Here is a 19,063-nt window from a genome sequence, read left to right as displayed (position 1 = left end):
CTAAAAGGCTAAGAGGGGACTGTGTAATCACTTCACTCAATGCATTAAAGTTTTATTTACACCTCTGTGTGTGTGTGTTTTTTATGCTCCTTTTCTATCAGGTGCTGATATGTGTTCACGATGAGCGGGCTGGGGGAAAACTCCATGGAGCCTCTGAGCTCGGAAAACCGGAAACGCAAGCTCTCCACTTGTGACACGCCTGGTATGGGGTGAGTGTGTGGGATCAGCAAACAAGAGGGGAAATGCAGGAAAGTGGGCTACTGGGTCAGTGTCTTCTTGAGCTCTGGCTGTACAGCTATTATGTCGATGTCTGCCGTGATGAGTAACAGTGAAACCCTGCAAAAAAAATGTAGTAGTTTTGATTGGAAAAATTCTTTTATTTCCTCTTTGTACTTTACGTTCGGAAAATTAGAAGGTAAAGCCATTTTCACCTGGTTGGAACGTAAGAAATAAAAAGTGCCTGCGTACTGACTTTGTTTTAGTCATAAGTGTTTTTATTCCAGTTAGATCTTCATCAGGACAAACACATTAAATTGACCATTGCCACGTAAATGTGTGTAGACTCGATTTTGTGTTATTGATGCTTATTTCCACTGGCCTTTCACCCTACGTTTGATGATCTTTCTCCACATTTTCTGTCTCTGTCTCCACTGCAGCTGAAAAATAAAGGCAAATATGATCCAAAAATACTAGAAGTGGTATTGATCTACTCTTCTAAGTCTTGCCAGGAAAGGTGACCGTACTGCAAGCTTTTTTTAAAAAAAGAAAGTACTGTCCAGTTAGCCGTATCAGCAAATGACTAACTCGTAAGATAGCCATTGTTCTCAACCTTCAATACAACCACTGCTGACATTTCAACTAGACATTTTTTGCGGCACAAAGAAGACATCGGTCTCACAAATAAACTGCTTGCCATCTACCTCGCAGCCACTCTGCATTGTTTTCTGACATAGAAACAGCACTTTGATCACACTTTGAGAAAAGTGCATCGCTGTAGTTTAGCTTTAATCTTTGTTTATTGCCCCCCTGCAGGTGTGAGAGGAAGCGGCGGGAGCAGGAGAGCAAATACATAGAGGAACTGGCGGAGCTGATCTCCGCCAACCTAAGCGACATCGACAGCTTCAACGTCAAACCAGACAAATGTGCCATCCTCAAAGAGACGGTGCGCCAGATCCGCCAGATCAAAGAGCAGGGTGAGTGGGCACGGTGATCTGAAGGCTGCTGAGGGGCAGTAAATGGACAGGTGCCCTGAAAGTTAGGTAGACTGTGAGGAAGTGTCTGTAGGAAACACTGGGAAAGGTGTTATGGTGCTATAGAGGCGGTATGGACAGCTGCAGGGTTAGCATGTACGCACGCACATGCTCACGTGTGCCTTTTCTGAACCCAGGTGCAAGGACAGATCAGTCATTCATCTCCCACAAATTTCACAGCCCTGACTGTTTATGTTTGGGAGGAAACACTGGCAATGCTTTGTGAACCTGTCATTCCCGAGTGTGTGTGTGTGTGTATGTGTAATATTGCCATGCACAGCTGTGTGCTGGCCTTGCCAGGGGCTGTTTAATTGGACGTTTGCAGGTAATCACATGCCCATCCGTTCTGCTGAACTGCCAAATTATTAGTTCAGTTACATCTGCTCTTGTCATAGTTGTCATAGTTTCATCTCCGTGGTGCGGCGGTCATTTCTGCAGCAAACCATCTAGAAAGCTGCAGGCTGAAGCGTTTGCCTTGCAGAGGCACCATCAGTGCACAGACTGACAGATTTTAACTCCTGGAATCGGACGTGTGTCAGGATCAATTTTTCCTTCCAAGGTGAACTTCAGGGAGATCAGGGGGAAGAGCCGGTGGTGAAATTTTGTTCCTTCTTGTTTCTGCTCGGCTCAGTCAGTGTCTGCCACCTCGACAGGAAGGGGAAGAGGCTACAGCTGGCCCTGACTGGCTGCTGACAGGTTGCCATAGTTACAGGAAGTGAAGACAGAAATGACACGGGTGTTTAGACTCGTCTCTCGCTTTCTACCTGTTCCTCTTCTCCTCTTCTCACTTTCAGTTGGTCTTACTGCCAGTCTTCATTTTGCTCTTTTCTCCATCAATCATTCCCGTTTTCTCATCTCACTTGGATGTAAGATTCTCTGCTTTTCCTTCACTTCTGCTCTCCTGCTTTTTTTTTTTTTTCTTCCCTCCTCATGTCTCATCTGTATTGCAGCACAATGAGTTGCAGCATCTTCAGGTTTGCTCCCAGCATCTTAAGATATTGAATGAACTGATAGAGCGCAGCCTCTCTCTTTCTATCTCATTCTCTCTCCTCTTCCTTTCCCCCATTTCTTTTCGTCCTTCTCTTCCTAACTTCGCAGCGCCCGGCTGCAGGCAGCAGTGGCTTTTTTTTTTTTCCTTTGTGTGGGTATCAGTGCCCCTTGGGAGCTAATCAGATAGAATGATTCCTGTAGCCAAGCAGCCCCCGCCTCTTTCTCAGACCGAGCTCTGCATTAATACAACAAGCCAACACAATCCATTTTTCCCATCCACATCCCTCTGTCTCAGCCCCGGACCTCCCCATCTCCATCTTTCTCTCCATCTGTGTTTCCCGCTCTCAGCCTCAGCACCTCCATTAATTCAGGTGTCTTAGCTCCTACCCCTGCACCATTACAGCTTCCAGATCCTCTCTAGCTCTCTCCCGCTCGCTCTCTCTCTCAGCCCCAGCCTACCAGCCAGTCCCTCACAGTCTGACACTGAATATAAAGCATGAGGACGGCAGCTACCTGCTCCACATGCACCCAGCCCTCCTCTCCTCCTGACGGGCTCCTCAGAGAAACCTGCCTCTATCCGTCTCCCTCCTCACCTGTATTTTTAAATTTAAAAAAAAAAAAGAAAAGTGAAACTTGAGAAACGCTGCCCCCTGCTGATGCAGATTGGGTAGTGAAGGACTGGCTGTTTTTTCTTCTCAGGTAACATAGCTCTCACCTTGTTTCTCCTTTGCTCTTTTTTTTCTTCTTTGAAAACAGCTGGGCTTGAACTGACTGTGTGTGATGTCATCGATTTATTTATTTATTGTTGTGATTCATTTCCTCTCCTCCAGGTAAAGCTTCATCCAACGATGACGACGTTCAAAAGTCAGACGTGTCCTCAACTGGTCAGGGGGTCATCGACAAGGACCACCTGGGTCCACTTCTGCTGCAGGTGAGCCCAGCTCTCCTCCCCTGTCAATCACGTGCTTTTTATCAATGCTTACGATTGGCCACCTGGCCGTTGGTAACTTCCGACCGCTCTGCTCCAGGCTCTGGATGGCTTCCTGTTCGTGGTAAACCGGGAGGGCAGCATCGTGTTCGTGTCGGACAACGTGACGCAGTACCTGCAGTACAAACAGGAGGAGCTCATCAACACCAGCGTGTACAACATTCTTCACGAGGACGACAGGGAGGAGTTTCACAAGAACCTGCCCAAGACCAACAGTGAGGAACACTCACAAACACAAGCCTACACGTGTCAATACACACACACACATGGCAAAACTGCACATCTGCTCAAAAGCAAACCCTGCTTGACATCTTCCACAGTGCTGAGGTATAAAACTAACTTTGAGAGGTTACAACAACTCTCCGCACACGTCAACGTAAACTCTCAAAGTTATTTATTCATGCACCTCCGGTCTTTACTCCATCTCCTGTTATAATGAGGAGCTCCTGGGAAGCGTGTTCATGTGCATAGGAGCAATTCAGAAACACATGCACGCATACACACACACACACCTGACAAAACATACATGTGCACAGGAGCACCCACCCACTCGGTGCTAAGCAGGCAGAGCGTAGCGCGGCTGTCAGTCACACTCAGTGGTCCAGACAGTGTAAAACAGGCCCGAGCTCTATTCAGATCCCATGGCAGCCATCTGGAAACTACGTACTGCTGAATAATGCACCTCCTCACTTTCCTGTACTTAATTCACTGTGTTTGCATGTACGTATGTGTGTCTTATTGTCAGTTGTGGAGCAAGCACTCAAAACTTATACTCAGCTAAAAGTAGTACCACCACACCCTAAAAATACTCCATTCGAAGTATGGGAAATCTTTCTACTTTTAGTATTTGTGTACAATCAGAGTAATGTAAGTACCCTCTGTTAGGGCTAAGTATCATTTTATTGTTGTGTAGTTGGATGAGGTGAGGCTAATTCTTTAATACCGGAGTGCAAATGATGATTGCTCCTGTTATGAATTCATCTCCTGGTTATTTTGGTGTTGTTATCTAAAAAAATTCTAAAAATGATAAGAAGTGATCCTTACGATAAGTGGCGCTTTCAGACTCGGTGGCTCAAAATGATTAAAAAATAAACTCAAAGCGTCACATCATCACGTTTGAGAGCGTGTCTCCAAGAAATGGCTAAACAGGAAAGAGTTAAGCGCAGTACTCGAGTAAATGTTGCTTTCTCCGACTGCTTATTGTGTATTTTCACACGTCTGTGTCAGTAATCCACTCGTCAGGGTGCCGTGTGTGTGTGCGCGAGCGTATGTGAGCATGTGCGTGGAGAACTATTTATAAAGCTGATTAATTATGGATATGTGTGCTCGACTGAACCTGCTACTCGATTAACTAAGCAGCAGCAACCTCGGAGCAGCGGTGGTGGCGGCGGCTCCGACATGTCACTGACACGTTCTCCCACTTATTCAGCCTCTTCCCCTGCACGCTCCTTTATTCACTTGCTCTCTTTATCTTTTAACACTCATCTTTATCTACTTTTCCTCTCAGCGTCCCTGGTGCCTCCCTCAACTCGCTCTTTCTCAGCCTCATTCATACTTAATATGGCTGCCTACTAAGACGAATATTGTGGTTGTCTGTTTCTCAACCGGCTTCCCTTTCTGCTCTCCCACCCCTCATTGTGTCTCGCTCTGCTGCTCTGCCCCTTCATTATCTTTAGAAGCCGTGAATGAAATGCGCTCTCGCTGCACATTCCTGCGGGATGACCGCTGACCGTGCCAGCTACAGTTAAATACACACACACACACCACACAAGCACCCAAGAAGCACACATACACCAACAAAAACAGACACACACGCTCGTCCACAGAACATGAAGTGAGCTTTCATTGTTAGCCGGTGTGCTTTTGACCCCTCTGTCCTCCCTCGCTGTTGGCTAATTGCGTCTGAGGGGAGGCGTCAGCCCCGGCGACTGTGCTGGTGTTTCTTTCTTTCTGTTTTTTTTTTTTTTTTTTTCTTTTCAGAGAGAAACCCAAGGCCTTGTTAAATCACCTCTCACTACCACACAGCCCCTCCCCACCACTGCCATGCTTACCTCCCCGACATGTCTCGCTCTCCCGGGTCCTCTCTTGTATCCTCCGCACACCTACCAGACAGAAACCTCCGGCCAGCTCAAGGCCCCGATAAGGCTTCACTCAGACCCTGGCGAACAGTCGGATCTCTCTCTGAAGTTTCCTTTCCCTGTGCCTCTTTCTTTCTTCATCTCCCTGTGAAGGTGACCCCTTCTAAATGTGTGTGTGCATGCCGTGATGAGAAGTCAGGGTCTAAATGAGGATAGATGGCTGAGTGTCCCTGGCCTCTGCCCACTGCAGAGCAGACTGGGAGGGAGAGATATTGGAAATCGACACCTTGGCTAGATTAATCCCATGGTCCATTTAGCCAGGGATCCGAACAGCAGCGGGAGCTTCTGCTTCTCAATTAAAGAAGGACAATACATGTTGCAGTGCCATTTTTTATTTATTTTTTTTGCTTCCTTTGTCGTCCTTTGTGTGTCTGTGTGGATCTGTGGCAGGATAGGGTGTGAGCTGTTTGTGATATTTGATGACAGGCAATCCATTCATAGCTGTGTGTGGTTTTCAGTCCCACGAGCGTCAGGCTCATTCCATTTTACTCCCAAGAGTAAACGCCTTTTTGTTTGTGTTCCTTTTTTTAGTAAATGGGGTGTCGTGGGGAAGCGAGGCAGCCCGACAGAAGAGTCACACCTTTACTTGCCGGATGCTGGTCAAATTTGGCCATGCCCACGGCCCCATGGAGGAGGGGCCTGGAGGGCCACGCTACGAGACCATGCAATGTTTTGCTCTTACCCAACCCAAGGCCATGATCGAGGAGGGCGAAGGTAGGAGGAGCCAGTATATTCACAATAGTGTCTCTACACAGAAATGTGCTTTTCTTAGTTTTTGTCTTTTGTCCGTGCACAGAATGAGCTCAACATCCAATGTTTTTTAGAAACCTCACAAATTTAGAGGCTCACATGCACATTTACAGTCTATTCATATATTTTTCAGTGACACATGTGTTTAATGTGGTGAACACACATCTTATCCCTTATTTTGTGTTTTTGTAACGGGATCTTTAAAAGAAAGTAGAAAATCAGATATAAGTAAATGAATAATACAGAACATAAATAAAACAGTAAAAGGTGAAAATTAATATTAAATACCAATACTTTGTTGGTCAATAATGTCTTGAGTGCATAATTACAGCTCATCTGAGTTTTCCTGGTTTTCTCCACATCTTTTAATTATTAAAAGTGCTTTCTGTTTAAAACTGTTTTAAATCAATCTGTTCCTAAGTATTTACTTTTAACTGAATAATAAGCCTCAAACGCACAGAGTGAATATGAAGTATCGTCAAGGCTGATCTCCTTTCGCCTGCAGACCTTCAGTCATGTATGATCTGCGTGGCCCGTCGAGTGACAGCCATGGAGAGGACGGAGAGTTTTAACACCAGGCATGAACTCTCAGGTGAGGAGCTGCGTACTCACTAAACAAACACAGAAGCTCAAACAGGCCGCGATGGTCTTTCTTTACCCACGAACAGGTTTGACTCTTTCTTCTTGCGTCTTCTTGCTTCCTCCCTCCACGTGCCCTCCTTCTGTCCTGCTTGGCAGGTAAACTGATTCAGATCGACCAGAACTCCCTGCGAGCGTCGATGCGTCCGGGCTGGGAGGATTTGTTGAGGCGTTGCATTCAGATGTTCCTTCAGCACAGCGATGGGCAGCCCTGGTCACACAAACGCCACTATCATGAGGGTGGGTAACGCACGTATAAGGACTTAGTGAATTCATCTCAGTGAAATCCACATTAAAAATATCAGCTGGCAAAGGCTTTATTTAATTAACTGTATATTTATTTATCTTGGTTGTAGCTTTGTTTTTAGTTTCTTTATCTTTTTAGTAAGAAGACTCTTACTTATTTAAACACAAACACCTCCTGCATTACCATCTCAGTACTGATCTCATGAACAGACTGTTTCATCATATAGGAAGTGATTGATGACCTGTGTTGTCACTTAGGGCATCTTACTCTATCTGTCTGTGCAGCCTTTCTGCAGGGTCACGCAGAGACGCCCTTGTACCGCTTCTCCCTCTCTGACGGCACTCCAGTCACAGCCCAGACCAAGAGTAAGCTGTACCGTCACCCTATGAGCAACGAGCCGCAAGGCTTCATCTCCACGCACCTACTACAGAGGTCAGAAAACTGAAAATACACACACTGCATTCATACTCGGCAAAGTGCGTTTCATTTATTGTACTGACAAAAAGGAGCACTTCAAGCATGTCTATGCAAGGCAGCCAAGGTATTCATGCCACATAAATAGCTCAAGTGGGAGCTGAAGTAGCTTTTATATACACCGACATCCTGTGAACAGTGAAAAGAATCCGCAGAGGAGCGAGAATTTATATGCATTTATCTCAAGTCTACAGTCTGAGAGGTTATTGTGGGAGACAGTGCACTTTCAAGGTATGTGCTTTTTTTCAAAGCTTGTGCTAGTTTTTATTCTACTTCCACACAGGGAGCCGAATGGTTACCGCTCAGCACCGGGTGGAAGCATGATGCCAAACACGATGCGACAGCAGGGCATGGGAGGCCCCAACCCGAATGCCCAAATGAACACCGGTGGCGGAATGGGTATGGGGGGTATGGGGGGCATGAACAGGGGCTTCGGCATGAATGAGCAGGGCCACATGGGTCACATGGGTCCGATGGGCGGCGGCTCGATGTATGGAGGAAATGGTGGAGGAGGAAGTGGAGGAGGAGGCATGGGTAACCGCATGATGCAGATGAATCAGATGGGGCACATGAATCAGATGGGTCCTATGAATCACCCAGGCCAAGGCATGCCGCAGCACCAACAGCAGCCCCCGTTTCAGAGCAGTGGCGCCTTTGGCCTCAGTGGCATGAACAGTCCCTCGGGGAGCCCGAGAATGGGCGTTCCTCAGCAGGGTCTCCTGATGTCACCTCGGAACCGGGGAAGCCCAAAAATGGGCTCCAACCAGTTCTCACCTGGAGGTCTGTCAGCGTCAAGTGTTCAGCATATTTTTTTAAATTTACTGAATTCATTATTGAATCCCATTAATGTGTGACTCCTCTTTCTGTTCCAGGGTTGCACTCTCCTATGAGTGGCATTGGCAGTAATGGTGGAAGTGGGGGCAGCACCACCACCTTCTCCAGCAGCTCCCTAAATGCCCTACAAGCCATCAGTGAAGGAGTAGGGAGCTCACTCCCCTCTACCCTAACCTCTCCTTCTCCGGCCCACAAACCAGACAGCTCTCCCAGCATCCACTCCTCCTCCTCTTCTTCTCAGCCCAGTCAGGCAGCCAAACCAGGTCAGGATGGCTCCAAAAGCCCAGCGGGGGGCTTAGCACCTGGACCCAGCGACCATCACCACCCCATGCACCATCACCACCATCATCAGCATCCTCAGGCTGAGAGTTCTGGAGACCGACCAGATAGCCAGGCAGCAACAGCGACTAAAGAGTCTGGAGACGGAAGCAATGAAGCAGGAGCGGCTAACTCCGAACCACCTCGCAGGGTGCCAGACAGTAAGGGACATAAGAAGCTGCTGCAGTTGCTGACATCTCCTACAGAGGAGCTGGGAATAGGTGGCAGTGGGCCAACGGGGCCCCCTGTACCGCCCCCTCCGACCAGCAGTAACACTCCTGCGGGCTCAGACAGTAAGGATACGACGGGAGGCATGACTAGCCCCTCATCCACCGGGGTTACCTCATCCTCTTCGGCCAGTGGAAATTCAGGCCAAGCGACAGGACCAGGGGGCGTGTCAGCATCAATGTCGTCAGCCCACTATACTGGCTCGCTGCAAGAGAAGCACAAGATCCTCCACAAGCTGCTGCAGAACGGCAATACGCCAGATGAAGTGGCTAAGATCACAGCCGAGGCTACAGGCAAGGTGTCCCTCGGGGGGCAGGAGGGCGCTGAGGTTGGAACAGGAGGCTCAGGGGCCGGGTCGGGCCCTGGGTTGATCACAGATCCCAAACAGGAGCAGCATAGCCCCAAGAAGGAGAAGACCCATGCCCTCCTCCATTATCTCCTCAACAAGGATGATTCCAAAGAGCCAGTGGATGTTAAGCCCAAACTCGAAGAGCTAGATGGGAAGGGACCTGCGGGGGCTGCTGGCGGCCCACCACGGAGTATCCCCGGATCTGTGCCCGGCCCTGTACCTGAACATCCCGAGAGCAAGATCAAGTCAGAACCACCTGATGATGTAAGATTGACTGTACTGTGCTATTGTCGTGACCTGACATTTAGCTTTCTATGAAGATTAATGTTTGATCTTGTCTTGTTGACTTATTGGGTAACTATTTTTATTTTATATGTTTTTTTTTAGTTGCACAACCTGGAATCTATCCTGGGAGATCTGAGGAGTTCAAGCTCTGACTTTTACCCCGATCAGGCTGGAGGTGGAGGGGCCAACGACACAGGAAGCAAACCCCCGGGTTGCCTTGACGACAGCCTGCAGGGTGAGTGGTTTATGGATCAAAGCTTATGAGAAGTGACAGTTACACGCAGAGCAGGCGTTATAATATCATATGTGATGATATCAGGATAAAATGCTACTGAAATAGCATCTGAGCATCTCATGCTGTCATTCAGAGTTTTCTTGAACTCTTAACGTCTGTGTGGCTGTTTCTCAAACACTTCTCTTCAGCTATACTGAAGAGGGCTCCTCCTTTGCAGCATTTTGCATGTTGCAACACTGATCCTTTGACAAAACAGTGGCAAAGAGTACAACTTCAGTTTCAAAGCCAAAAAATACAAAATTGAAGCGAACACTATAATCTCTCTCTGTGGAATTTAGTTTCGACCATTTAGAGATTTGTATTCACACGCAACATCTGATTTTAATAAGCTGTTAAAATGTTTTATATGTCGTAGCTGCTGTTTTTGAATCCTGTGAAAAAAAGCTTGTATATCCTCGCTAGCTGAATAAATGACGATTAATAAAATGTGAGTGAGTCTAAATCTGTGGGAAAGTGCACAAAGTGTTACAAAAGTTGCCTTTAAAAAGAAGAAAGAGTAAAACATCCGCCCGTGTTCTCAACCGCTTGTCCAGTTTCAGGTTGCGGGCGACTGGAGCCTGTTTAATTTTTAATACTTTCAATATTAGCTGCATTATTTTATTAATTCCCTGTATTTTTTTAGTGATCGGGTTAGTGGCTCCATAGTGTAGTGGTTTATACATTTGCAGAGGATCCCCGGTTTGATCCCAGGAGGCGACACAAATCCCTTTGGGGTTGCGTCGGGAAGGGCATCTGGCATAAAAACTGAAAGCAGCAGTCAAATCAAATATGTGGAGCTACCCGCTGTGGCAGCCTGCTGTGAGTAACGGAGCAGGGGGAAAATAGCTTAATTTTAGTCATCCGATTCTATTTGATTTTCTGTTGGGTTTTTCTTTATTTTCATTATTTTCTCATTTATTCATTTATGAATCCATAAAAAGAAAGCTCGTGCAACAATGGGATATCAATACTTTTCAAGACAAATATGTTATTATAGGAGCTGTTTTTTTCTCATGTCATACATTTGCATTTTTATAAAGCACCGAAATCACAAAGGGATTCCGTTTCTATTTATGCTGCTTGTACAGGGAGTCCAGGTATGGGTTCAGGACCCCGGGTGCCCTTCCAGAGGGCCATGTCCATGGATGCAAAGCCTCCTGGTGGGCCTGGAGGAGCAGGCAGACGCCCCATGCTTGTCAAGCAGGAAAACATGATGGGCAGCCCAGACAGCTACCCAGGAAACATGGGTGTGTGTTTATGTGTTTATGGAGCTCAGAATTTATTTACGCCGCACATTTCCTCTCACTCTTTCTCTGCCTCTCAGTTTTGTTTTGTTTTTGGTTTTTTTGGTATGTGTTCGCCAGTTTCTGCCCTTGACTGTATCACAATTTAAATTGATAATATTGAGGACTAAGACTGGCCTAAACTGCTCTGTGTAACAGCTTTGATGATACTGACACACACACATGTGGTGTTTATGTGTTGCCAGGACCAATGAATAGAGGGATGGGTCCTCAGAGATCCCCCATGGGTAGTTCAGGTGAGTGGGGCATGCCCCGCACCAGTGCCAGTCCTGTGGGCTCAGCAGGATATCCACCCATGATGCGCCCGGGCATGGAGTACAACAACAACGGCAAGGGCGTAATGTCAGGGCCCATGGTCAGCCGCTCCAACAGCGTGCCAGCCACAAGGTCGATGCTGCAGCAACAGCTCATGGATATGGGTACGTCTGTCATATGGGGCCAGGGCGCCGATGGCGGTAGGGAAATGTTTACAAGAACAGACAGAAGGGTGAAATTTTAGAAATACGAGCCAAGGAGATTGGCGGGTACATTTATACTGTGTTCACTATCTATAATGTATATTCATAGTTTATATAACTTTCTGTTTGAATGATAGTGTGAGATGAAAAGTAAAGTAATTACATTTCTTGGGGGAATGTGAATGTTTCCTGCTAGAAACTTATATTTAAAAGTAGCACTTAAGCAGCTGACTGGCTATATAACTATACCCATGTCTTGCTGGTTTAGGAGGTTCTGCTGATATGGGCATGGGTATGAGCCCCTTCAGCCAGCAGGGCCAACCAAACCAGTCGCCCTCCTGGCCGGACACAATGATGGGCATGGAGGGAAACAGGTCAGTGCAACACCTCTCTGGGTCTCCATTGAATTTTTATGTTCTTATGTTTTATCCTGAACCTTGTGCTGAGTTTCTCTTTCTCTGCATTTGTTGCAGGCGGCAGTTTGGCAACACCTTAGATGATCTTCTGGTGCCTCCCACCACAAGTGAGGGTCAGAGCGATGAACGGGCGCTTTTGGACCAGCTAGACTCCCTGCTGAACAATACAGATGGCATCGCTTTGGAGGAGATAGACAGAGCTCTGGGCATCCCAGACCTCGTCAGCCAGGTTAGAAAACAATAAAAGGACAACATGTTCACCCCTCTGCTCTTCCAGACCTCTCAATATGTGATGTAAAATGAGAAAAATATCATTGCTTGCATGTGAGTGTAGCATTCATCTTTGCATTTGATATTTCAGTCGTGACTCACCCTGTTCAATCTGTTCCCTCACTGAAAGGTAACAGATGAGCCCAGAGGGATCAGTCTGTGCACTTAGAAAAAGATAATTACAGAGCAAACCAATTGGAAACCAATTGGAAGTTTGACAGACTTCTCTTTATGTCCTCTTGTCCTATCTCCTCCAGACACAGGGAGCAGAGCAGCAGCTAGAACCTTTTCCAGGGCAGGATCCATCCATGGTAGTGGACCAGAAGCCTCTCTATGGGCAGGGCTATCCCGGACCTCCTACTATGCCGATGCAGCCTGGCTATGGAGGGAACCCTATGCAGGGTCAGGCCCAGCAGGGGGGATTTGGGCCCATGCTCTCACAAATGGGCCAAGGCGGCAGTTTCCCCGCTATGGGTGGAATGGTGGGCATGGGCCACCCTCGTGCCAACATGATGCGACCCAGGATGATGAGTGCAAACAAGCCAATGAGGCTCCAGCTGCAACAGAGACTGCAGGGACAACAGGTGTGAGCACAGGACCATCATGATTTGTTTTACAGGCAAATTAACTTGGGTCAGAGTTGTCCCAGTATTGTAGTTTTTGTGATACAAACAGGATATGCAGTATGTTTAAATTAGAACGACAAAAGCAAGTGTACCATTATGCAAATAAAGTCAGTGGTGGTCTTACCTTGGAAAATTGGAAACCTATATTTGCTGTGGATAGTTTTGTCCATTTTGAAATTTGGAGCTTCCTCGCTCTTGCAGCTTCCCCCTGCAGGCCAAAGACATGCTTGTTAGGTTAACTGGTAACCAAAAGTTGGCCATAGATGTAAATATTAGAGTCTGTCTCTCTGTGTTGGATCTCTGTGTTAATATTTGCTTTCTCGTCTCATCCTGAATTTTCATTTTTTCCTGAAGTTCATGAATCAGACACGGCAGGGCATGGCCTTGAAAATGGAGAACCCAGGAGGCAACCCTGGCATGAGGCCCGGCATGCAACCTGGCATGGGAGGACAGGTAGATGTCAAAAGCCCGTTTGGTTACATCTAAGTGTAAATGATTTTAATGTGACTGCAGTTACCTGTCATACTTTTATTAATGACTAAACAAACACACATAAAGGTGTTTATGTACCAAGCAAATAGATATAACGGCTGACGCAGTAGCTGCAGAGTTACTGTGTGCAAGCTCAGACCTTTTGTGTGTGCACAGTTTTTTAAATGTGGCACTGTGTTATAATAAATCACCCTTTTTGCATCTTTTTCTTCTTAACCATTGACACAAATTTTGTTAATTTAGCCGCGTGCAGACTTTCAGCCCTAATTTGGGGTTGAAAAAAAGTATTACAGTGACCTCTGATGAGTTGCAGCAATTTTAGACCCAGTCTATTATTTTCAGTCTGCCTTGAAGCATTGTTGCAGTTTTCAAGTGCTACATCTTTAAGAACATCTTTAAGAGTGTAATTGACTGTTTTAGTTGAGTAAAATTTACGATAAATATTACACCGTGTCCATTTTACCCACCAGTTTTAACACATTCTTCATCACATATTTTCAGAAAGGTCTAAATATGACTACAGCAGGAGGATGGTCACGTGACCGTTCTCCTCTGGATATGTGATTATCTATTTATTTTCTCTAGCCGAGCTTCTTGAACGCTCAGATGATGGCTCAACGAAGCAGGGAGATGGTCACCATGCAGATGAGGAGGCAGCGCATGATGATGCTGATGCAGCAGCAACAGCAACAGCAGGCAGCGGCAGCAGCTGCTGCAGCTGCCGGAGGATTCAGCCCTCCTCCCAACGTCACAGCTCCTGGCAGTATGGACAACCCTATGGGAGGGCCAACCATGGGCCAGCCGGGCCCCCAGCAGTTTGGCTATGGTGGCAACTATGGTGAGTCTAATTAACTGCTTTCTAGGCAGAATACTGCTGCTCCCTGGTGGTGAGTGCTGGTACTGTATTTATTAACTGTGCCTTGAACATTACTGCTACCTAAGCAATAGTGGAGAGAAGTTGAAGTTGAAGCTTGATGATTTCCCCACAGGGATGGGCCAGCAAGGAGACCCCTCTTTTGGCCCCTCAGGTGGAAGTCCTCCTAATGCCATGATGCCTGGCCGCCTGGGGCCTCAAAATCCCATGATGCAACAGCACCCACAGGGTGGCCCCATGTACCAGGGTGCTGATATGAAAGGCTGGTCACAGGCAGGCATGGGTCGCAACAGGTACGACACATTTACTCCCCTGCATCTCGCTGTTAGGAGGAGGGGAGAGGGATGGGCATAGTTTCTGTTCTTCTCTTGTTGAAGAGGAACATTTTAACTCTTCTCCCTTCCTGTCACCAGTTCGTACCCTCAGCAACAGTTTGCGCAGCAGGGACCTCCAGGGCAACAGCAGTTTGGCCAGCAGGGGAATCCAGGGCAGTATGGAGGCATGATGATGAACGGGGGCATGCCGCCTAGTGGAGGAGGAGGTCACATGGGGCAAATGGGTATGAACCCAATGGTGATGGGACGAATGCCGATGGGGCCTGATCAGGTATGTTCAGAGGGTGTGAGAAGCTAAAGAACAGGCTCACATGTGTTAAAGGCTTATTAACTGCTGACTAAAGAAGTCCTCTTTTATTCATAGTATACATAGTTTTTACAACACAGGGACATCATTAAACTCTAAGCTTATTTTAAAGTTATAAAAACATTAATGTCGTCACTTATGGTTCTCAAACTCTTATAAGTACCTGCAGATCTGACTGACTGCTACAGTTTCTTTGAAGATCCAAGTAGAAGACCTGAGAAGCAAACTGAGCCCAAAATCTTATCTTTGTGCAGGTTTCTTCAGCTAAGCTAACTTGATTAAGATGCATGCCTCCACCTTCTTGTCTCTGTAACACAAATAAATCCCAGAGTCCTTTGCACTTTATATGAAAAGGTGTGACGGTCCTCTTTGTCCTCTTTGTATGTCATATACTAGAAAAACATTATATTGTCAAGTCTTAGAATACCTTTGCTCTGTAAGAGTCACAGTTCAGAATTACCTTTTATTTATTCATTATTCACAATTTCAACAGGGCAGAAATTAATAAACGTCCACTTTAAATGACAGACACCAATGACTATATATAAGTATGTCAGTATTGTTTAGGACAGACTTGACTGAACCTGTCGTGTCTCTTTCTAGCAGGTGTTTTGTGGAAAACTTGTTGATTGCACTTCCCTGTCTCATTTTCTCTCTTCTCTCCCCCTCCTGTACATTTAGAAGTACTGCTGAACATCGTGGCAGACTCCTTTGTCTCACTGTGATCACCATTCAGAGACAGCAGGCGGCTGCAGCACCGCGGTGTGTGGGGCAGACTGGGCGATGTTTGTCTGTGCTGTGCTGTACTCCCACCAGGTGGGGGCGTGAACTTCCCTTTGGACTCGTGGCCAGTAACGTCAGTCTGGCAACCTGCGGAAACACAGACTCTGTCACATTCATGAAAACATACAGCAATCATTAAAAAAAAAAAAAAAAAAAAAAAAATCAGAAACACTGTGACTTCTTTACACACAGATACATAACGATGGTCATACAGACGCCTTTGTGATTCCTCTAACGGACTTTAGTATAATATCCCCCTCTTTGTGAGCAGTGTGTGCGTGCCCACGCCGAACGCACTCGCCGGACCAAACGGTGAAGGTGGACGGACGCTCGAGTGAGACCACATGGACAAACGTGTTGTGACATCCTCTCCTTTGTCGAATGTACCATGAAGCTGTATTCAGATCTGAAATGATTGCTCTCTCGTTTCTGAACTCTTCGGGATTTTTTAATCCGCCGTCTTTCTGCTGCTCCTGGAGGATCTCTGTCAAAGCGGTTCTAGATGACGAGCCGTCAGATTGTGACACTCACACGAATGTCATTAAGCAGTAGCACATTGTTTCATTCCCCGGGACGTCCCTGGGCTAAAGTACGACTGAATTCCTTGTTGGCTGATTGCACTTTAAGGAAAAGCCAACATCAAAAGGATTGTGGCAATATAGAGGCCTTTACCCGAGAATTAACGCATAGCAGCAGACATCTTCTGTTTATTTTTGTGTGCGTTGTTCTTCAGGGTTTCCTATCTGAGAAAAGGCGCTGTTGATTGGAAATGGGTAACCTTGATGCTCTTTGTTCATTAGTGGGAACCAGTAGAAAGGCAGTAAGCACAGATTTGATCCAATACACTCGTATATAGTGTGCGGATTTATTAATATGATCATTTTTAAGCCACTTTAAAGTCACTCTTGGAACAAAGAGTCTTCTATTAAAATTCAAACACTCCACTTATATTTCTACAGAGTCATAAGGTGATCATTTACATTGAGGAGGTGATTTTTAGCTCAAAATGATTCAGATATTTTGGTTACCTTGCACGCGTTTACAGTGCTACTAGTAAGTAAATCAAAAATGGATTGCCAGTTATGAAATTATGCCTAGATTACCTAACATTTTAAAAGAAAGTGTTAGATTTGAGTGTAGGTGTGCATATTTCTAGCAATAATCCTTCCTCCTGGTTTTCCTCTGAGGACAAAGCTGAAGCATTGTTTACTCAAAGCGACGGTACTGCAGTATTAGACATGGTGTCTTGTTAGGAGCTTTTCTTTTCCTTTCGTCTGTGAATATGAATTGTAAATACGCTTCAAATGTACTATATATAAATATATATATGCTTTTGTAGGTCACATACTGTTTTTTGCACAGCTTGTAAGGCTTGATATTTAAAAGTGTAATTTTCTTATTCTGTCATGGCTCGGCTTTTATTTTCAATACTTTAACCATCGGTTTGGAAAGGAAGGGCCTCTTTTTGTAAGCAGTACGTGTAGACTTTCTTTCATACTGCCACTTTCCTTCTCTCAGAACGCACTTTTATTTTTATTTTGTGATTTCCGAATCAAGAACTTCTCTTTATTTTTCCGAGGACATAGTCTTAGCTAAAGAGGTGCTAGTGGGTTAACTTTTTTTTTGAGTAAATTATTTTTCTTTTAATTAAAACAAAAAAATTGCCTATATAAAAAGAGTTGACACATGATTGTGTTAGGCTTCAAGAGGCCCAGATGTCTTACCGGTATGTGAGGTGTGTATTCTCTGTACTTAACCTCAAGCTTCCATTTCTGACTTGTTTTTCCCCTCCTGAGGTTTCTGTGCTTTCAGTTTCGTTCAGCCTCAGATACTTTGGAAATCAGTCCCGCTGTGTCCATAAGCCTGTGCGGTTTGTCCGCAGATATTTAATCATGACGAAAGCAACAAACAGAAGGAAGGAGATTTAAATCCCCTGATTATCTGCCACTGTCTTGGCAGGGTGTTTTTTAATTTTACATTCAAGTTTTGAACTTTATTTCTGATGTATTTCCTGTGGAACTTTCTGTTGAGAAATCTACCTTTGAAAACACGCTCAACCCAAAGATTTCTGTTTGTCATTCTGCAGTGCGTAGACACAGTTCCTGATGTAGATTGTGCAAGTACTCATGTGTGCTTTTACTGTTGCACATTACCTATAATATACATTGAGCTGAATATGTTTAATTGCATATATTATATCCCCCATCTGTATGAAATAGAGTAGACATGAGTCTGGTTCTGCTGAGGTGCTTTCGGTTTTTTGTTTGTGATCGTTTCTTCCTTTCTGTAGACCTTATGGCCAGTTGAATCGTGGTGCTGCAAATTTCACACAGGAGAATGTTTTTAAGCTGGGAAAGGGAGGCTTCATTCATGATTGATGTCATTTATGTCTCAGAATAATAGCCTGGATTTCTTTTTTTCTAAAACCCTTGTCTCTCGATGAAGAATATGAAAGACTTATCTACAAACATTTCAAACAAAACATCTGTGTTTCTGCTTTAACGGAAAGGAACTCCTCTCAGTGCTTCATTGGAGCTTAAAGAAAAGAGAAAACACATCTGGGAATCATACAGTCATTAATACAGGATGTAAAATACTGTTGCATTTTTCTTACCTTGTTTCTTGATGTTAATATTGATGTAAATACAAATTTATATTTAAACATTACAGTGGCTCTGCTGTGTTTGATTTTGTGCATGACTCATCAGTCTTCACGCCCTGCAGCAACCATCCAGACTTACAGAAAGCGCTGAAACTGTGTTTCTGCTGCAGTGTCTGAGCCTTTCAGGAGCTACAAGTGTATGTTACAAGCAGACGTTCTTCTGGTCCAAGTATTAATGAGACGTGAGTCTGTGTGGAGGAGGGGAGATGAGTGTGTCTTTGTGTGGATGGGAGCTATCAACATGTAGTGGGGGATTCGGGCGTTTGGGTGGCCATTCCTCTAAAACAAAAGACGAGAGCTTCTTCTCATTTACGTCTCGCTTTCATCTGCAGGGATGTTTCCTGCAAGAGCCCCGCCGCTCTCTCAAACGTGTGAGCTTTTGTCATGTATCATCCCGCTTTCTTCCCTCATCTTAATTATCCACCCCCACCCTCTAATGAAAGGATCACACACACACACATCAGGCAAGGCCATCCCATCCCCACGAATGCTGCAGCTTCTGTTACTGTACAGAAACTTTAAAAGACTCTATCCGCCCTTCAGAGCTTTAAATAACTTTCACTTTATTGACTTGCTGCTGTGGGGTGACTCATTCACCCTTTTAAATTCTCCAACAACTGCAAGTCTGAAATGCAAAGCATTTTTTTTAACGTTTCCCTTCAGTTTTAAGGTAACGTAACAATCAATTTATGCATTTTATTTATTCCTCGTAGCTCTGAATCATCACACAATCACGCCATCTCTAAACAACAGCCATTTACAATATGTAAGT

General features: G+C 45.4%; 1 protein-coding gene across 2 annotated transcripts in view; it reads left to right on the top strand.

Annotated features, from left to right (window-relative positions):
• LOC134618049 (nuclear receptor coactivator 3-like) overlaps positions 1-18,296 on the top strand; it is a 65,176-nt gene extending 46,880 nt beyond the window's left edge. For both annotated transcript variants that reach the window (XM_063463242.1, XM_063463241.1), the window contains 21 exons: positions 102-209; positions 1,033-1,193; positions 3,071-3,171; positions 3,269-3,443; positions 5,898-6,080; positions 6,622-6,708; positions 6,855-6,995; positions 7,287-7,434; positions 7,760-8,256; positions 8,349-9,469; positions 9,593-9,725; positions 10,853-11,011; positions 11,254-11,487; positions 11,795-11,900; positions 12,000-12,171; positions 12,470-12,796; positions 13,193-13,291; positions 13,916-14,168; positions 14,320-14,497; positions 14,618-14,810; positions 15,528-18,296. In XM_063463242.1, the coding sequence (XP_063319312.1) occupies positions 121-209; positions 1,033-1,193; positions 3,071-3,171; positions 3,269-3,443; positions 5,898-6,080; positions 6,622-6,708; positions 6,855-6,995; positions 7,287-7,434; positions 7,760-8,256; positions 8,349-9,469; positions 9,593-9,725; positions 10,853-11,011; positions 11,254-11,487; positions 11,795-11,900; positions 12,000-12,171; positions 12,470-12,796; positions 13,193-13,291; positions 13,916-14,168; positions 14,320-14,497; positions 14,618-14,810; positions 15,528-15,539 (4,569 nt within the window). In that variant the 5' untranslated portion in view covers positions 102-120 and the 3' untranslated portion in view covers positions 15,540-18,296. The remainder of the gene's footprint in view (positions 1-101; positions 210-1,032; positions 1,194-3,070; positions 3,172-3,268; positions 3,444-5,897; positions 6,081-6,621; positions 6,709-6,854; positions 6,996-7,286; positions 7,435-7,759; positions 8,257-8,348; positions 9,470-9,592; positions 9,726-10,852; positions 11,012-11,253; positions 11,488-11,794; positions 11,901-11,999; positions 12,172-12,469; positions 12,797-13,192; positions 13,292-13,915; positions 14,169-14,319; positions 14,498-14,617; positions 14,811-15,527) is intronic.
• The last annotated feature ends 767 nt before the right edge of the window (positions 18,297-19,063 follow it).

This window comes from Pelmatolapia mariae, linkage group LG20 (genome assembly GCF_036321145.2).
Source record: "Pelmatolapia mariae isolate MD_Pm_ZW linkage group LG20, Pm_UMD_F_2, whole genome shotgun sequence".
Taxonomy (NCBI): domain Eukaryota; kingdom Metazoa; phylum Chordata; class Actinopteri; order Cichliformes; family Cichlidae; genus Pelmatolapia; species Pelmatolapia mariae.
This window is presented reverse-complemented; position numbering and strand designations above follow the sequence as displayed.